At 36.2% G+C, this 19820-nt stretch overlaps 1 protein-coding gene across 1 annotated transcript; it reads right to left on the bottom strand.

Moving 5' to 3' along the window:
* Positions 1-476: 476 nt before the first annotated feature.
* PRP4 (proline-rich protein 4) lies at positions 477-2109 on the bottom strand. The gene is made up of 2 exons (XM_078990843.1): positions 1870-2109; positions 477-1611 (listed from the first exon to the last, which is right to left on the bottom strand). Exons 1-2 carry the CDS (start codon positions 2009-2011, stop codon positions 545-547), a joined length of 1209 nt encoding a protein of 402 aa, XP_078846969.1. The 5' UTR covers positions 2012-2109; the 3' UTR covers positions 477-544.
* Between the last annotated feature and the right edge of the window lie 17711 nt (positions 2110-19820).

Below are 19820 nucleotides of genomic sequence, written 5' to 3'. Positions count from 1 at the left end.
TGTATTCATATTTAGTCACTAAACCTTTTTTCGTTATCTGTTTGCCATTGAACTATTGAAACTGTTCACATTTTACCCTTATGACCGGCAACAGCCGGTCATAAGGGTAAAATGTGAACAGTTTCAATAGTTCAATAGCAAATAGATAACGAAAAAAAGTTTAGTGACTAAATGTGACAAAAATCGAAAGTTTGTTACCCTTTCAAGTCATTATCCCTTAAAGAAATTCATAGGCACCACACTAAAAACCTTAAACGAAGAAAACACGATGCAAACTACAAGTTCAGAACAAACGAGACTTCTTTGATCGTAACAAATACAAATATTTATTATAATAAATATATAAATACAACAAAATAAATATCCAAACTCCATAAACACCTCGAACTCACACACCAAATCTTCACATCATCTACCCTTTAATCACTCGATACTCCTATCATCCACCTTCGAATCTTTATTACTTTCTTGAAACGTCGGTACTTAATAATCCTACATGCATATATAAAAACTTACAGCATTTAAATAATTTAAATATGAGAGTTTAATTATGAGGTGGCACCGGTATGAGAGGATGATGGAAATGTTTCGGTGGAAAGGTGGGTAGCGGCGGAAGCTTCGGCACTGCAAATGGTGGGCATGGTTTCTTATAAAACGGCGGCAAGATTTTTGGATGCGGCTTGTAAATCGGAATCATTGGTGGCAATATTTTCGGATGCGGCTTGTAAATCGGAATCATTGGCGGCAATATTTTCGGATGCGGCTTGTAAATCGGAATTGGCGGCGGCAAGATTTTTGGATGCGGCTTATAAATCGGAACCATCGGTGGCAAGATTTTTGGATGCGGCTTATATACCGGCGGCGTAGGCTTCGGCTCCGGCTTGTATACCGGCGGCATTGGCTTTGGCTCAGGCTTGTATACTGGCGGCGTTGGCTTCGGCTCAGGCTTGTATACCGGCGGCGTTGGCTTTGGCTCAGGCTTGTAGACCGGCGGCGTCGGCTTTGGCTTGTAAACAGGCGGCGTTGGCTTTGGCTTGTAAACAGGCGGCGTAGGCTTTGGCTCTGGTTTGTAAACCGGCGGTGTTGGCTTGGGTTCTGGTTTGTAAACCGGTGGCTCCGGCTTAGGTGTTGGTTTGTAGACGGGAACCGGTGGCGGACATGGCTTTTTGATGGGTATTGTGGGGACAGGAGGGAGGATCTTTGGTGGAAGCGGCGGACATGGTTTTTTGAAAATGTGGCCGAATTTCTTTAACCAAGGGTGTTCTTTTGGGAACGACGGTTTTGGGATAGACGGGTGTTTGTATCCCGGCCAAAAGAAAGCGGAGGTGCAAACCGCCGATGAGAATTTAAGTTTTCCGTTGGGTCCGAATGTGTGTGTTTTATCGGACTTTGAGAGGAAACTAATTTTAGAAGCTTCTAATCCACTGTGAATTGCACAAGGTGCATTTGCTGCATTGTGGAGTTGTACGTAGCATTCTTCACCCAACTTTTCATCTTTTAAGATTTCTTGAGGAAGAGAGATCTTGAAGTGTCCTTCTTCGTTTAACTTTCCAACCCCTCTTGTTTTGAACTTACCATCTTGAAGCTTGCAGTCAATTGTCACTTTTAGCCCTGAATTAATGGAAATAAATTAATCAATAAAAGTAATTCACGTTCCTACTTTTTTTTTTAAAAAAGTTTTCACGTTAAAAATCAGTTATGTGTCAATTGTTATCATATGAAAAAACAATGATAGTAACTAGGACCAACAAATATTTTTAGTTAGCTGTAATATTTTTTAAATGTCTCATTTTACGATTTGATTTATTTCGTATGGAATGTTTGAGATTGGAACAAAATGCATGGGATAAGACTTAAAAGACAAAGTACCTGACACTGCATGGATTGTGTCGATGTTATTCTCTTTACAATCAGCACATTCTCCAATACCAACAACCTCTACATTCTTGGCATTACCATAACACAAACACCCAGAAACCAATAAAAAAAGCAAAAGAAAAGACCCCCTCATCGAGAAAAAAGACTTAAGAGTCTCAATGAGAACACATAAAATGAAGTGAACTAGCTTTCTAAAAAGCCTTGTGTTCGAGTGACTATACTTCAGTAAGTTGCTCTTATATATATAATGCATGAGAGAGCTTATAAGTTACAACCCACAGTAGTAAAGAAGCTCACATGAAGCTAAGGGACCCACACACTCTCTTAGTAAGATTAAACAAAAAGGCTACGCCAGCCCATTGTCGATCATTTAATGATCTCTCAACTACACCACATATTTTTAAGCTTACTAAGCATGTGAAAGCAATATCTCCACCAACTAACCAAACTTTCTCATTAATACCTTGATTTTCCTTTCTTATTTCTCAATGACAATGGACATGAGTAACTAGATTATTTTAACAACCCATTAAGCCATTACACAGTTATGTAAAGTTTTACACAGAATTGAAATTAACTAGCTAGGCATTATATCAAACAGTTGGCGGACAATATAACCAAGCATTATACATGTAGCTTACCTAGCATGTGAATGCAATATCTCCACCAGCTAACCGATACTTTCTCATTAATACCTTGTTTTTGCAACCGGTTAGACAATGATTTTTGCAACCCGTTAGAGAATTTCGTATGCTTCACACTGAAACCAGCTAGGCATTTTATCAAACACTTGGCGACTACATAATCTTATGAATCTTTTTGACAGAAACGAGTCAGCCAAACATAAAAAAGATCGATAATTTATTCAACAATTGAACATTTTCACATCCCAATTACGCCAGGAAAACGGAAAATGTGATACAAACCCGAAAAGGAACTTGACATTAGGTTTTTACAGAGTAGATTATTACCATCAATGAATGATGCATGTTCTGACACAACCACGGATCTTTCAATGTCAATTGTTAAAGAACTGAAGAACCCATACATACGTAGAGAATTTACAGAGTGATCAGTAGTTATTAACCCACTTGATTGCAGCCAGGAATGTTGACACTGACAGACTATATATGTATGGGTCCGCAATGTGTACATGTATAGTGTTCATATGTCCCTTTTTGTATTTTACTTTTATGAAAGTTTAAAATCTTTACAAATGTTCTTATGTATATATGTACTTTTTTACAACTGTTAAAATAATTTAATCGAGACTTATGCAAATAAAGCTATACCATTTTGGTCTTAAAAAACGATTCCGACCATCAACTACTAACTATATACTTAACCTTTTTTGCAATCTAATGAATGATTTTTTTTTTTCATAATAAATTAACATGTGATAATATTGGGAAATGTCTGGTTTCTGATTATTGACAAAATCATATGAAATTGCATGTGAGATTTTATCATTTCATTGTGCTTGATTAGCGAGTATCGGTAAGTAATAAGTAATAAAAATCAACCGCATGCGAGATTCCATCATGTGATGCATTAAATTATTTCATTAGAAATCTAAAAGCATCCAAAATAGAAAAAGTTTTTAATTAAGATTTCTGGTGTCACATTACCTTACTGTTAACTTAATAAACTAAAGAGTTTAAGTTGTCTCCACTATAATGAATATTTTTTCACAAATCTTATTTATGGATACCCTCAATTCCAATTTATGTCATTTTTTTTATATAAATCGGTACAATTGACTATGAATGTAAGATGTAGATATCATTGGCCCAGAGTCGGTTATGTTTTCCAGCATATAACCTTCTTTTTCATCAAAACTATTCCACAATGTCAGTGTCGGAGGTCTTTCTATATGACATTAAAATTTTATAAAATCACATATTGTTGAAAGTAAGTGATCTTGTTTCTTACGTACTCTCAGATTGTTATCCATGATGACATCTCTTCTTGCTTGATCTAATCTTTGGATTTGGTCCTAGCTTGGGATTCATCACAATAGCTTTGAGAGTTGCATAAGTATGTGCATGAAAAGTAGAGTTTTGAATTATAAAGTTCTGTGTTTGCAATTTTTGTTTTATTTTAGTGGTTGTCATTTTCTGCATATTTGTGCAACTCGTTGAAAGGCATGAATTGGAATTTACAAGGGAGCACTGATAGAGTAGGTTCAATGTATTAGTTTGTTAAGCACCCACAAATATAGCTGGCACGATATCGAGGTTTTGCTTTTTGTTAGCACGACATTGGAGATGTAGTGTCGTTTATATGGTTTGAAAGACTACGCAAAATAACAAAGATGGTTGGTGTAGATGAGGGTTGTCACCTTGGTGCCTATTTAAACGATACGAACTTGAGATGTGAGGAACATTTACAGCCATCAATATATTGAATTATTGATTAATGTTATTTCATTGTTTCTATTATGGCTAGCAATCTGCCTAATAATAGCTACATTATTCAAATACACAATATTTCCATTGCTATAAGTAGATTTTTCAAAAGTATAATGTTTTAATATAAATTTTATAGCAGAAAAATGTGATTTTAAATAATTTTGTAGTTTGAACAACTTACATAACTATACCATAATTATAACATTATTATTCAAATATAATGCACTTTCCATTACTATAACCATGTAAATTTATGAAAGCACGACGTGTTAACAAAAACTTTTTAAGTATAACGGCAATTTATTATTATTATTATTATTGTTATTATTATTATTTGGATTTTGAATTCTAAACATTCTACCCAGTTATAACAATATTATTCAAATATAAAGCATTTTGCATTATTGTAATAAGGTTGATTTTTCATAGTGTGACGTCTTAATATAAAATTTAAAATATACAGTGCTTTAATTTTAAACTAAAATGGTATACTTTTAAATATTTTCAAAGTAAAGTGTGAAAAATAATATCAAAATGTTGTAGAATGAAAGGTGGTGTTATAATACAATTATGAATTTACTATTTAGGGTTTATCAAAATTCATAACTTCACTCATTGTCAAATTTTTTAATACGAATCATTCTTATTTTTTTTGGAAACGGAAAATGATTAAACGGAAGCCTACTCGTATATTTCAACGAGCACTCCGGGTTCGAGCTCATTTACAGGGCAAATCTAGCCTCCATTGGGGTTTCCAGGGAAATTTTCCCCACACGCGACACAAGTTTAACAGACACCCAAATTGGGTTTTGCAGGGATTGAACTCCCGGCCTCTGACCCCACGTGTGTATTAAACCCGAATGATTCTTATGGTTTCTAAACTTGCATGTCTAAAACTTACATAAATAGTCTGTGAACTACATAAGTTGACTTATTTGTCATTTCTAAATTTCTTTTATCTTTTTCTTAAACTAAATTTAATTATTGAAATTAAAAAAACTAACAAACCCTTACCTAAGCCACCCGACTCCCACCTCCAATTTGTTCTTCCCGTCTCTCTCTGGTTCACTCTTTATGTCTCATACCTATATGTTGATTCCATTCCCCCATCGATTGCCCTAACCCATCCTCAAATTAACGCTCCAAAAAACCAAAGTCTCTGCTTCCGTTTTTTTTTTTTTTTTTTTTTTTTTTTTTTTTTTTTGTGGACATATAATCTTCTAATCATCTCCATAATGACTATTGGTGTCAGAGTCGCCTCTTTCTCCTCTTCCTGCCTCCTCAAACCATAATTGCACCACCAACACCACATACTTTACCCCAATTTGTCATCATCATCATGTGTTCAACCATTAAATTCATGTAGGCTATTATACACTTACCTTCCTCTCGGTACATCTGTCACATCCAAAAAATTTACGCCAAATTTAAACCTTTTCAATCATAAATAAAACCAAATAGTATTTGTTTACAAAATGTTTTCAAATCATTATTCATCAGAGTGTCCCAATAACTATATCAAAAGGATGAGGAGCCGTACGGTCATGCCTTTGCCTTGCCATGATCTCCTGAAGTACTTGAAACAATAAACTTAAAACTGTAAGCCCGAGGGCTTAGTGAGCTACCCCCAAAATACTAATACCACGCTGATAATACCATACCAGTAACAGACAATCAACAACATGCATACTGGGCCATCGGTCTGACTGGACCGCCCTGCAGGGCCTACAGTCCATTTGAATCTGTCCCGAGCCTTCGGCATGACTGGACCGCCCCGTGGGCCTACAGTCTCTCTGGACTGCTCATAGGGTATGTTGGCCTTCAGCACAAAGTAGGACCGCCTCAACCCCGCCAACAAGCAAATAACCATGTGCGCATAACTATCACATATTGGCATATACAAACATCAAACATAACTATCTCACTGATCAACAATCATATAAATCTCTCTTAACTAGAGCACCGACCTAGCATGTCACTAACATACCAATCCCTACGGATCATAAGAGCATAATATACTGTCTATCTTGATTCTGATGTAACAGATCATAACCACATGTAGCACATCATAACAGTAACAACTTAAGGGACGGCCTTGGTGCCGTAGACCTAATTGATATAATGAGGATAACTCACCTTGCAGATGTCGACTCGGTAGATGAACCCCAATCCTCGGATCACTGTCAAAAACTCCACCACCTATTACCATAATATAATCATACCCATAAGTTCCCAAGCTTTCAAGGTACCCAAACAGCCAACTAATCAAACCCTGGTCCAAGTCAAATTCATCAGTCAAGGCCATCAGTCCATGTTGACCCTAACTCGCCGAGTACCTTCGGCTACTCTCCGAGTTCCTTAAAGTACTTGTCCACTCGCCGAGTCACCGGAGTGACTCGTCGAGGTCCTTTGGTTTACGATCGAAAACCCTAAGGTCACTCGTCGGGTTCCTTCTTGCAACTCGACGGTTACACACGCATACATAAATTGGGGAAACCTCAACCGACTCGCCGAGTTGTTTATACAACTCGTCGAGTTCTATGGCAATCTTCATCGGACTCGCCGAGTTGTTCATCCAACTCGTCGGGTCCAAGCCTATCTTCATATGACTCGCCGAGTCGACCTTGCGACTTGTCGAGTTCCTTTAGTCCTTAAGCCATACAGACTCTTTTAATCCATACAGTGGCTACAAATTACAAATCCAAGCTTCTAAGGCATTTATTTCACATAAAATTGCAAACTTTACGTGCATGCATGGCTAAAAAGGCCCTTAATGTCAAATCCAAGCTCACAATGGGGTTTCATACTCAAGGAGGCTTCATACATGACCAAGCTCGGAGCTTTATGACTCTAGAATCCAAGGAGGGTCTAGATCTGAAGTTACAACTTTAGATCTAGCTCATATTCCACACTACCATCTCAATTAAACCACAAAAACCCTAAATCTCAACCAAATGAGTCTAGAAGGAAAATGAAGTAAAGGTGATGACTTGATACCTCCAAATGATGCTAACTGAGGTAGATTTCTGATTCCCATGCCTTTCTTCCTCCTAGTCTCTTGCCCTCCAAGTTCTTCCTTTCCAAAAACCTCATTTCTAAAGCTTAAGACACACAAAGATGAAGCACCACACGAATTAGGGTTTTTGAGCTCTCAAAGGACTATAAAGAGGCCAAAGAAGGCTTATGCTTACTTAAATAGGGTGCAAAACCCTGAGATCTAGGGTTTCTTTTGCTAGCTCCTACTCATCGATTTCTTCATGGACTCGGTGAATAGGCCACTAAATACGCGATCCCACCCTGCTGCTACTCGACGAGTAGGGCAACCAACTCGTCGAGTAAATCTTAAAACCAATAAACTTTCCTTTAAATCAATACCTAAGAATCGGGGAGTTACCACATCTATCTCTAAAAACCACTACCACCATTCACATATGAGGTTGTGACCCATCATATTTGTTGTCTTGTCTATTTCATTAAATTGTTTTAGCAAGGGTGGGTCAAGCAATGAAGACAAAGAGGATGGAGGCCTAAGATGCATAACGTAGGTGGAGAATGAAGGTGGTGGTCAGAAGAGGAAGAAAGAGATATGAATCTGAGAGGGTTGAGAGAATGATAGGGTTTCCTCTTCCACCATTAGAATTCTTAGTGTCGTCGCCTATGCTTCCGTTCACAAATATATACTAACATCCTCCGTTGAATGTGGTCCAATGTAACACCCGATTCAAGGTACTTTCATTTTTTACCCTTCGTATGTAAATATTTTTGCAAATTTGGTCCCCACGGGGCAGTTTGCCTATTTCAGAGATCCTGTGAGTACGCGGGGCGTACTTCTTGTACGTAGAGCATACACATGCAGGGGATAAACCCTAAAATTTAGGGTTTGGACCCTATTTAAACAACTTAATGACCCATGATCTTCTCATCTCTCAGCTTCCATTACCATTTGAGTCCCATTTCGAAACCCTAGCCCCTCTTGAGGAGATTTGACCATATTGTGTGTGTGTTTTAGTGTATGTTGGTGAGATTTGAGGAAGAAGAGCGTGAAAAAAGGAGCCTTGATTAAAGGAGAACTTGTAGATCCAGATTTCTCACATCATTTCCAGCTTCATTGAGTTATAAAGCTTGGAACTTTCTCCTTGTATGCTTAGATCTTGTCTTTATGAAGTTTTGGTCCCTTTTTATGTGTCATGCCCATTTTCACGGATAGAAAAGACCGATTTTGTTTATGCTTTATAAAAATCAGAGTATCTCTTTTAATAAAAACGTTGCAGAATTTGTTCCCAAAAAAACATGATAATTTCATTATCAAAGCATTTCCGAAGAAATGTATTTTTATTTATTTTAAAACATTTGGGACGTCATCTTCAATACAGAAACATAAGCATAAACAGAACTGTAACATACACATTCTGAAATTGTGTATTGTTATTATTAAAAGTGAATAAAATTGAGTGTTGAGTTCTAACAGCTAGTTTTTACTAGAAAGGAAGTAAAACTATGTTTAGAATCACTCAGAAATTATTAGAAGTCTTATGAGATTCCAATTAAAAACCAAATAGTGAAATTTAGTGAAAATATAAAATTTTAAATAAGTAAAATTTTATTGTTTTATGTTGTATAGAATCTTGTTAGAAACTTGTAGGTGAAAACCTCGTCGAAATCCGAGTTACAACGGAGAAGTTATGACCAACCGAAGATCCGCGACAAAACCAGCACGTCGTTGAATGACGTAAAAAGCAAGTTTTTGATAAACTATTTTTTAGCCTTAGTAATATTAATGAAAGTCGTAGTATTCGTTAAATCGAGAAATTCGATAAAAAGAACGCTAAAATCTGACTTCGTATGAGGAAGTTATGATTTTTCGAAGTTTCAGCTTAGAGTAGACAGCTAAAAACTTGAATTTTAGATCGAGCAATATTTTACCGATACATCCTAAACGAGAATCGAAAGTCTCGTCATATGTAGTACAACGGTAAAAAGTCTGACGAAAACAGATGTCGGATGAAGAAGTTATGAATTTTTAACGGATTTTCCTGTCCCGGTCTGTTAAAAATAATAATATTAAAATTAAAGTCAAAATTAGCCGACGAAGTCTAAACGAAAGTTGTATAGAGTAATTTTAGCTACGCGTGCATATAAAGAACGTCAAAAACGGAGCTCGTATGCGAAAGTTATGGATTTTAGAAGTTTGGGGCACATTTTCCGAGAAATTCGCATGAATAGTACTAGCCTCGCGAGATCTCGCCTCGTGTCCGACACGCGTCACGGTTCGGTTCGTCCAGAGCGTCGGTCCCTCGCATGTCCGATGTGTGCCGCTTCCGGATTCGGCCGATGTCGCGACCAGTAGTCTTCCGACGCACGTTTCGCACCTGCCCCTCGATGCTGATGCCACCGAGCTGTTTCGCAAGCAGCTCTGTCACCCTTCCGTCTGAGCCTCGCTGGAGCCCTGCCCATTTGCCGCGTGTCCTCGCTGAGTCACCTTCTCGGCCGAACCCTCGCCTATAAATAGGAGGGTGCGAACCCTTCCGGCTAAAATGAGAAAATTTCCATTTTCACCCCTAAATCCATATATTCACTATTTTGACTTTTCCCGAAGCCCCGAAATCAATTTTAGCACCCGAAACACGTCCCGAGACCCCCGAGAAGCCCAGAAATTTTATCTTTTCGGTTTTGAAGCTCTACCTTCGCAGAGCTCGGTTTTCAATAAAGCTCCCGGTTTTCAACATAGAAAGACATATTTAAAGCCGAAATGCTGTCCAAATTACTATTTTAACCCCCGGTTGACTTAAGGTGAGTTCAATATATAGGAACAATTGTATGTTATGTGTTATATGTGTTATGTGCTTCTTAGTGTTATTATTTTGAGTTATTCTCCCGTGTTATTTTATTCGCTATGTTTATAGCAATTATAATATCTTTGACCATGTGATCAGTGAAAGGACTTAGATACACATTGGTACTGGTACGTAGCCTCTGGTCATGTAGAGTATGTATCTGTAAGAGAATGACTTCTATTCTATGGCATTGGCATAAAGTTTGATAGGAATGGTATGAAGCCTCTGACCATGTAGATCATGACTCCGTAAGAGAATGAACTCTATTCTATGGTATTGACAAATGGTTAGACAGGGCTATAAGCCTGAAATCTACCTAAATGTTAATCAGAAATTGTAAATCTTCTGTGCCAATTGGGCCAAAGCTTTATTGATGCATATCAAGTATTGAAATCGTTATGTCTCATTGAAAAGTATATCTTGAAATAAAGTCTTTGATTGATATGAACGCTTGTCACATGATTTCACATATGTGTTCTTGTTCCCTTCTGCTTCTGTCATATTGGTATATGTAAGGCATAAGATTATATTGTATCTATCTATTGAATTCACTAAGCGTTATCGCTTATTCATCTAAATATTTAATAATTGCAGGTGATGAGTATTCTAATATAGCTTTATACTGCTGAAAGATTTAGAATAGTTAATAATATTTCTCTGTATTTTTAAAGTCCATGTATGTATATGAATAGTAGATTCCTGGGTAGTCATGAAATTGTAATAAAACTTAGTCGGTTTGTATCCAATCCTTTGTAATCACTTTATCAATATAAAATATTGTTTTATAAATATGCATGTAGCATGTTTTGAGGAAGTAACTTAAGAAATCTTTTGAAATAGTATGAAAGTTTGGGTCTTTCATAAATACGAAAGTTGGGATCTTTCAATCATGGTATCAGAGCAATGGTTTAAGTGAACTAAATATCGTGGATTGATATTTAGACTTAAACTGTTGGAAGCTCAATATATGAGTTGATTCATAATAAGTATATGGATACAAACCATAGGAAATATTTAAGTAGGGGATTGGGTAGTGATAAACCCTAGTATTCTAAGATATTAAGTTACTTCAGAATTTTAAGAAAATTAGTTTAAGTGAACTAGAAATTTTAAGAATTTCTAAACTTAAACAAGAATTATTAAGTAAAGATGATACGATATATTTTAGGTTGAATACCTAATGGAGGAAAGCACTAGAATATTAAGAGGAGATATGCCTTATATTCTATTATGTGCTAAATGACAAAGGAATATAGAGAAGAGATATACCTTATATTCTATTATGTGCTAAATGATAAATGAATATAAAGAAGAGATATGCCTTATATTCTATTATGTGCTAAATGATAAATGAATATAGAGAAGAGATATGCCTTATATTCTATTATGTGAGAAAGCTTAAGGTCTGTTGCCGACCATGGTTTAGAAAATTTTAAGAATTTTCATAATAGAAATTTTTGAAGTAATAAAGAGACTTATGATAGTTGACATCAATAAGTTTATAAATAAACGATCGCGAGATATCATAAAAATAATAAATATGAATTCTTATCATAATAAGTGTATATTTACCAATAGAGCGGTAATATACATTTAAAGTATGTTTGATATATACTAACATCTTTGGAAGAAAGATGTGCGTTTGAAACACATTTGGACAAGATAAATGTGTTGGTACAAATCCACGAAGTTGATCTACCGCTGTACAGATTGAAGCAATGATTGTTTAGAAAGTCGAAAGAACCGAAGACGGCGATAAATACTTTGATAGTATCTTAATTGATGTGGTACAAGATTAGAAGAATTAAATAAAGATCAAAAGAAAGGCTAATGAAGTTTTTAGACTCAATAGGCCAAGACTTTGTGATATAAAGTTCCACTGCGTGTTAAGTCAACTTTAATATACAAGATTGGGATGGTGAATTGAGTCATTTAGCGGTAAATAGTTAAGCAACTTACTTGTTTAAGTAAGGTAGAATGCTTAATTGAAGAATAAATACACCCATAGTATCGTATGAGAAGAAATGTTGTGGTCAGGAATGACAGAGAACCAAGTTGAAGCTAGTAGAGCTTGCTGAGATGCAGCTAAGATGCAAACTTCTTAGGATAGACTCCTATGAAGTAGACTTAGACTTACTCAGATACAAGAATAACGATGTCAAGGAAGAATAATGAAATGAACAAATGTGCATGATGGATTGCATGAGTTAGGAGATGATGCAGGTAGTTGGAAACCGTTTGTCTTCACGCTACAAGAGTAAATTTTGGTATTGCATGTCTTGCAGAGTAGACACTACCCGAGAAAGATTTTATATGAAGAATTTGGAAGTGAAATTCCTAATAACCTAGGAAAAGTATCAAAATATGCAAGATCAAGTATATGTAAGAGAAGATTCCTAAAAAGCGAATATAGGAAATCTAAGATGTGTTTACGTGAAAACCCTAGTTGAGTCTAGAGGAAATTGTTGTGTGTACTTGTTTAAATACATTCATGTGTGATAAGTCGTTTTGTGAAAACTTTTGAATAAGTAACTTAGGAACTGCGAGACAATACTTGGGATGAGTATGCGTAGGTGTGAATAGTAGTAGAGGCCTATACTACTGGAAGCACAAGACTCACACTTGGATCAGGAAAAGTCACAAGGTTACCAAGAATCTAGTAAATGATTTCATTTTATTCATGTGTGTCGTTACCTTCGTTTCGGTAATGACTAAGAAGATAATTATCGTTCAAATCTTAATAAAGAATCGAGTCCGATTAGTACAAATCCACGAAAGGAGTTAATTGGTTCAGAGAACCATGTCTTATATAGTGACAAAACGTCAGTAAGAATACTGAAGAAGTAAATGGTCGAGATAGTCGATAGAAATATAACGATCTTCATTAAAGAATTGATCAATCATTAGCCAGAGATGTGACTTGCTATGTGGTGTTACTGGCCACAAGAAATGTATCCGCCCTACACTTACTAATCAAATGGCGGGGAGTCAAGTTGTCATTCAAACAATCAAAGAATACTCCAACTAAAAAGGAGAAGGTGCCAAAAGCTAAAAGATATGTAGGTCCGAAAGCACGAATTAGAGATACGTGGTGCTATTCTTTCTGTTCCAAAGCATCTACGTATTGATCAAACTCTTTTGTTTTCGTTATTCTATCAGCTCGATTTATTCGATCTGATTCTAATATAAGAGTTTGAATCGTTATGTGTCTTGTGCGAGATAAAATCAAAGGTCATTAGAATATGACCATTCGAGTTGTTGTTATAGCAAAAGTAAAGACCTTATCTTGGGTTTAGTCTATAAACCAAGAAGGAGCAGGAATTTGCAATGAGAATTGAGTTTTAACTCAAAGATTAAGATTAAATGTTCAATAGAGAATGAAGAGCGGGTGCAAATTTGAACACCGTCAGTAATTAGGAAGTTTGAAGAATTTGACAATCGTTTGGCAAACTAAAAGCTAAATATCGTACATTTTAGATTACCACAAAGGAAGTAAGTTAAAAACTCGAATGTTGTGATTAGTAATTTTCTCGTAAACTCTAGATCTACTCACATCTTATTTGATTTCAATGCCTCAGATTCTTTCGTGCCTTATAAATCCGCATATTCTTTTCAAATTACTTGTTACGCAGTTGTCCAATCATTTCATATAGATAACATAGGAAATATACCATTACTTGCTGATAAAGCCTATAGAGTTAGTGTTATAGGAATTGAAAGTTATAATCTTCCTGTTAACCTAATTCCTATCTTTGATATTATTCTCGACATGGATTGGTTGTTAAAGAACCACGCAAAGCTCTTGATCTAGAAAGAGATCATATGCATCCCTATCAAAAGGGAAGATCCTAATTATGTCTATGATGAAAGTAATAAATTATTTCTTAAAAACTCGTAAATTATGTCGAAGGGATATTCTACTTATCCGGCTTATACAGTTGATACCTTGAAAGAGGAGAAGAAAACTGTGAATGATAACCCTTGAATAATTATCGACCGGCTGATGAAGAATACATATATTCTTGCCACACGTGAAACAACTCCATTGGAGAAATACGCGTAAGTTACTTAGACGAAATTGTAGCAAATCATGATGCGCCACTATAAATTATTTCCGACTATGATACTCGTTTCACTCCTCACTTTTGGGTGAGAATGAAGCATGAATTAGGATATCGAGTTGCTCTTAGTACAACTTATCATCCTCAGATAAATGGTCAAAATAAGAGAGTAATCCAAACAGTAGAAAATATAATGAAGGTATATAAAGTACTGTATGAGCGTAAATGTCATACTCAAATATGTTGATGTGACGTAAGACGGAAAATCTTTAGAGGATCTAAAATGAATCAAGACATCACTAACAAGATACAAATTTTATGAGAAAGAATGAAAGTGGCCCAGGATCGATAAATTCCCTATGCAGAAAAGAGAAGATGACCCATAGAATTCCGGGTGGATGATTTAGTAATACTGAAGGTATTTCATGAAAATGCGTTATACTACTTTGGAAGAAAGAACGGTTGGTAAGCAAGCATACTGCTTGGAATTGCCTGAAGATTTAACAGATATTCATGAAGTGTTTCATGTGAGCTATCTGTGTAAAGGTTAAGCATATTTGATGAAATGGTTCTATTATCCGAGATGAATAGAAGAGATTGTAAATGAAAGAACGACTAGTTTACGTAATAAAGAAATGAAGTTGGTGATTGTCAAGTGGAAGCACCATCGAGGCCCAAATTATAATTGGGAAAAATAAGAATGAAATAAGAGTGAAGTATCCGTAATTGTTTTAATCGTTATGATTTCGGGGACGAAATCCTCAAAAGGAGGAGGTATTTGTAACATACACATTCTGAAATTGTATATTGTTATTATTAAAAGTGAATAAAATTGAGTGTTGAGTTCTAACAGTTAGTTTTTACTAGAAAGGAAGTAAAACTATGTTTAGAATCACTCAGAAAATATTGGAAGTCTTATGAGATTCCAATTAAAAGCCAAATAGTGAAATTTAGCGAAAATATAAAATTTTAAATAAGTAAAATTTTATTGTTTTATGTTGTAGAGAATCTTGTTAAAAACTTGTAGGTGAAAACCTCGTCGAAATCCGAGTTATAACAGAGAAGTTATGACCAACCGAAGATCCGCGACAAAACCAGCACGACGTCGAATGACGTAAAAAGCGAGTTTTTGATAAACTACTTTTTAGCCTTAGTAATCTAAGTGAAATTCTTAGTATTCGTTAAATCGATAAATTCGATAAAAAGAACGCTAAAATCTGACTTCGTATGAGGAAGTTATGATTTTTCGAAGTTTCAGCTTAGCAGTAGACAGCTAAAAACTCGAATTTTAGATCGAGCGATATTTTACCAATACATCCTAAACGAGAATAGAAGGTCTCGTCATATGTAGTACAACGGTAAAAAGTCTGACGAAAACGGATGTCGGATGAAGAAGTTATGAATTTTTAACGGATTTTCCTGTCCCGGTCTGTTAAAAATAATCATATTAAAATTAAATTCAAAATTAGCCAACGAAGTATAAATGAAAGTTGTAGAGCGTAATTTTAGCTACGCGTGCATATAAAGAACATAAAAAACGGAGCTCGTATGCGAAAGTTATGGATTTTAGAAGTTTGGGGCACATTTTCCGAGAAATTCGCATGAATAGTACTAGCCTCGCGAGATCTCGCCTCGTGTCCGACACGCGTCACGGTTCAGTTTGCCCAGAGCGTCGGTCCCTCGCATGTCCGACGCGTGCCGCTTCCGGATTCGGCCGATGTCGCGACCAGTAGTCTTCCGATGCGCGTTTCGCACCTGCCCCTCGCTGCTGATGCCACCGAGCTGCTTCGCAAGCAGCTCCGTCACCCTTCCGTCCGAGCCTCGCTGGAACCCTGCGCATCTGCCGTGTGTCCTCGCTGAGTCACCTTCTCGGACGAACCCTCGCCTATAAATAGGAGGGTGCGAACCCTCCCGGCTAAAATGAGAAAATTTTCATTTTTCACCCCTAAATCCATATATTCACTATTTTGACTTTTCCCGAAGCCCCGAAATCAATTTTAGCACCCAAAACATGTCCCGAGATCCCCGAGAAGCCCAAAATTTTTATCTTTTCGGTTTTGAAGCCCTACTTTTGCAGAGCCCGGTTTTCAACATAGAAAGACATATTTAAAGCCGAAATGCTGTCCAAATTACTATTTTAACCCCCGATTAACTTAAGGTGAGTTCAATATATAGGAACAATTGTATGTTATGTGTTATATGTGCTATGTGCTTCTTAGTGTTATTATTCTGAGTTATTCTCCCATGTTATTTTATTCGCTATGTTTATAGCAATTATAATACCTTTGACCATGTGATCAGTGAAAGGACTTAGATTCACATTGGTACTGGTACGTAGCCTCTAGCCATGTAGAGTATGTCTGTGACAACCCGATATTTCGAGACAATGTAATGTAAAACCAATCAAATTTAGGTCAAAATATAACTTTCCTAAAATCTTATTTGGGTTAAATAAAGTAGTAGGAATCGTATCAAGGTTTTCGTACATATAAAGAACCCTAAAATCCGAGTTATAACGAAGAAGTTATGACCAACCTAAGATTCTCGGCAAAACCGACAACACCGATTAAACGAAAAATGCGAAGTTTCAATACAATAGTTTTTAGCCTTCAGTATCTAAATGAAAGTTATAGATAACCTCAAACCGTGAGCGTACATAAAAAGAACGTCGAAATTTGACTTCGTATGGGAAAGTTATGATTTTTCCAAGATTCGGGTATAGCAGTAGACAACTAAAAATTCAAAATAGAACTCGAGATACTTTTGACCAAAACAACCTAAATGAGAATCTAAGGTCTCAACATTAGTAGCGCAACGGCGAAAAGTCTGACGAAAACGGACACCGGATGAAGAAGTTATGGATTTTTAACGAAATTTTCGTGTCCCGGCCCGTTAAAAATAAATAATTAAAAATAAAGTCAAAATTAGCTAATGAATTCTAAACGAGAGTTGTAGATCATGTTTTTATCTACGCGTGCATATAAAGAACGTCGAAAACGGAGGTCGTACACGAAAGTTATGGATTTTACAAGTTCGGGGTCCAAAATCCGAGGCTGTCAGGCTTCTCCACGACGTGTCACTGTTTTGCCGCGACCTGGCAAGTGACTGAGGGCGTCCAATCAATGGAAGAGGATATACTTGCTCCCCACGACGTGGCCAACCCTAGCCATGACGTGGCACTCAAAAATACCCCCTATAAATAGAACTCTTGGGGTGCCGGGTTTAGGTGCTCCATTTTTCTCTTTCTCGCGCCGAAACTCTGCGTTTAAGCCCCCGAGACCCTCCCAAAGCCCCGATTTTTCACCTTCAAGTCCCGAAGGAAGGTTTTTTGTTCCCGAGATTCCCGAGATTCCCGAGAATCCCGAGATTTTCCCGCTTTTTCAACTCTTCCTGTCGAAGTTCTGCTCGATTCTTCTCTCGACTACTTCAAATCGACCACTTCAATCAAGTGAGTTCATACCCCTTAACTAATGTTTTAAAATCTTTTTAAATGTTTTATGGGGGGGGGGGATACAAGTAGAATCATGCTACTTATTATGTCAATCACATGTGATTAGTAAGTAGGATTATATTACTTATTACATCAATCACATGTGATTAATATACAGCATTCAAAAGATTTGGCTACTCATTAGCCGTTTTACCAAACAGTTTCCTTCAAATGACTTTTTATAAGCATTTTATATGTTTTAAACTCCTTTTTTACACTGTACAGCTTACTCCGTACATTACCTTTCAAACTTATTTACAACTGTGTTTCAATCAAATGTTTCCTTATACTCAAAACTGTTTTATCATACTTATGCCTTCAAATTGTTTTATAAATCGACATCAAGTCGATATTTTCTTAAAATAATATTATTGTTTCAAATGTCTTACAAAATTTATTTATGCTTTTATATTATAAATTGCATGCCTCTATATGTATAGTTATATAAGAAATGTTTAAAAGACTTAGGAAGGCTATCCACCCTATTTCCTTTTCGCGCCTTGAGATGTGGTCTGGTGGGATATTGGGTATTCGTCCGAAAGTCGTTTAAATATTAGTTATATATCATGTGTACATATATAGTCATAAAAGGTCTTTCCAGTTCATCCCATGCCCTTAGTTAGTAAGGGTATACATCCATGACCATACGTACCAGTTAGACTGCTAGTAAACTACCATATGGGTAGTTTAGGAAGATACTAGAACCGTTACTAGAACGCGATATCATACAATGAGTCAGTTCATTCATGAGTCAATACTTTCTAGAACATTACATATACAACTATACTAGGACGAGAACATATACAACTATACTAGAACGAGAAACATTACCCTTACATTAATACGTTAACAATTGTGATCCACTGTATCGGAGCATGCCTTAAATGTCATGGCCCGAGTTGTAGCCAGAATTCTCTTGGAGGGAGAGCGTTGAGTTTGCGTATAGATCTATAATGGATTGACAATCCTATACCTTGCTGCTAGCTACAGCCGGACCTGCAGGTCTGCGGGTGCCAAACGTCATTCCATTATTACGACCGTTCTTTATGTCGTTGTTATCAGTCGATAGTATGGTGCAATTATCACATTATACCTTAATATAAATCCGGTTTAAGGTAGTTAGTACAGCAGTAGTTCCTATAATACAAAACTACAGTACTACAATGATTTACCCATTACATTTTTAGCGATAACCTCACTTAAACTTTAAATGTACAAACTATATTTTTGGATGATGATAGTTACACTTGGGAGATTACACACTTTTACATCAAACGAGCATACAAAACAGTTAAGCCTTGGTAGAAGGCTACTTTAATATAAAATATAGGTTTTTCTGAGAGATTCAAACTTTTTCAAATCCTTACAATACATAGACTTACAAATTCTTACATACAAATTAAGACACTAAATACTTATGATCTCACCAGCTTCAAAGCTGATACTCGCTTTCAAAATTACTTGTATCCTCAGGTCATCATAGACAGGTACCGATGCAAGGAGAAAGGAAGATGGAGCTTGTTTAAGACTTATCTTTCATTTTGATTTAGGCTTTAGTGTTTATCGAAATTTGACAGAATACAATTGTATAATAATGATTTTATTAATGCAATGGATGATGTTGTTGCTTGTTTACTACTTTACATTGTTGTTGATATTATACATGACGTCCTCCGCCCCAGAATGTTTCCGCCGTTCTCGGTTTTGGGGTGTGACAGATTGGTATCAGAGCATTGTTTATAGTGAATTAAGTATATCAACCCATAAAAGATATACTAACTATAAATACATAAGGGATTAAAAATACTCTGACCAAGAGTTTATACTTTAAATAGTAAAATATTTAAGTAAGTATACGTGCTGCATTCATACTAAAACATGTGTCACTAGGACAATACAAAAGAATTACGATTGTTGGACAACACAAGTGGGCTTAGAGACATATGGTCAAAACTGGGAAGATATAGCCTGATCACCTATATTATCCGAGGGTTGACTAGCATGTGCCTAAGGTTAAGTGTGTGGTTGCAACAATGCTAAAATCTTACCAACCCTACCACAATGAGAACAATAGAACATAACATTAAAATTTTAAAATACTATATGAGTATTTGGTGTTACTATAAGTACTTTATACTTGAGAACT

The sequence above is a fragment of the Lactuca saligna genome, chromosome 4, assembly GCF_052625555.1.
Source record: "Lactuca saligna cultivar CGN05327 chromosome 4, ASM5262555v1, whole genome shotgun sequence".
Lineage (NCBI taxonomy): Eukaryota > Viridiplantae > Streptophyta > Magnoliopsida > Asterales > Asteraceae > Lactuca > Lactuca saligna.
The sequence above is the reverse complement of the archived record's forward strand: the minus strand, read 5'-3'. Positions and strand labels throughout refer to the sequence as shown.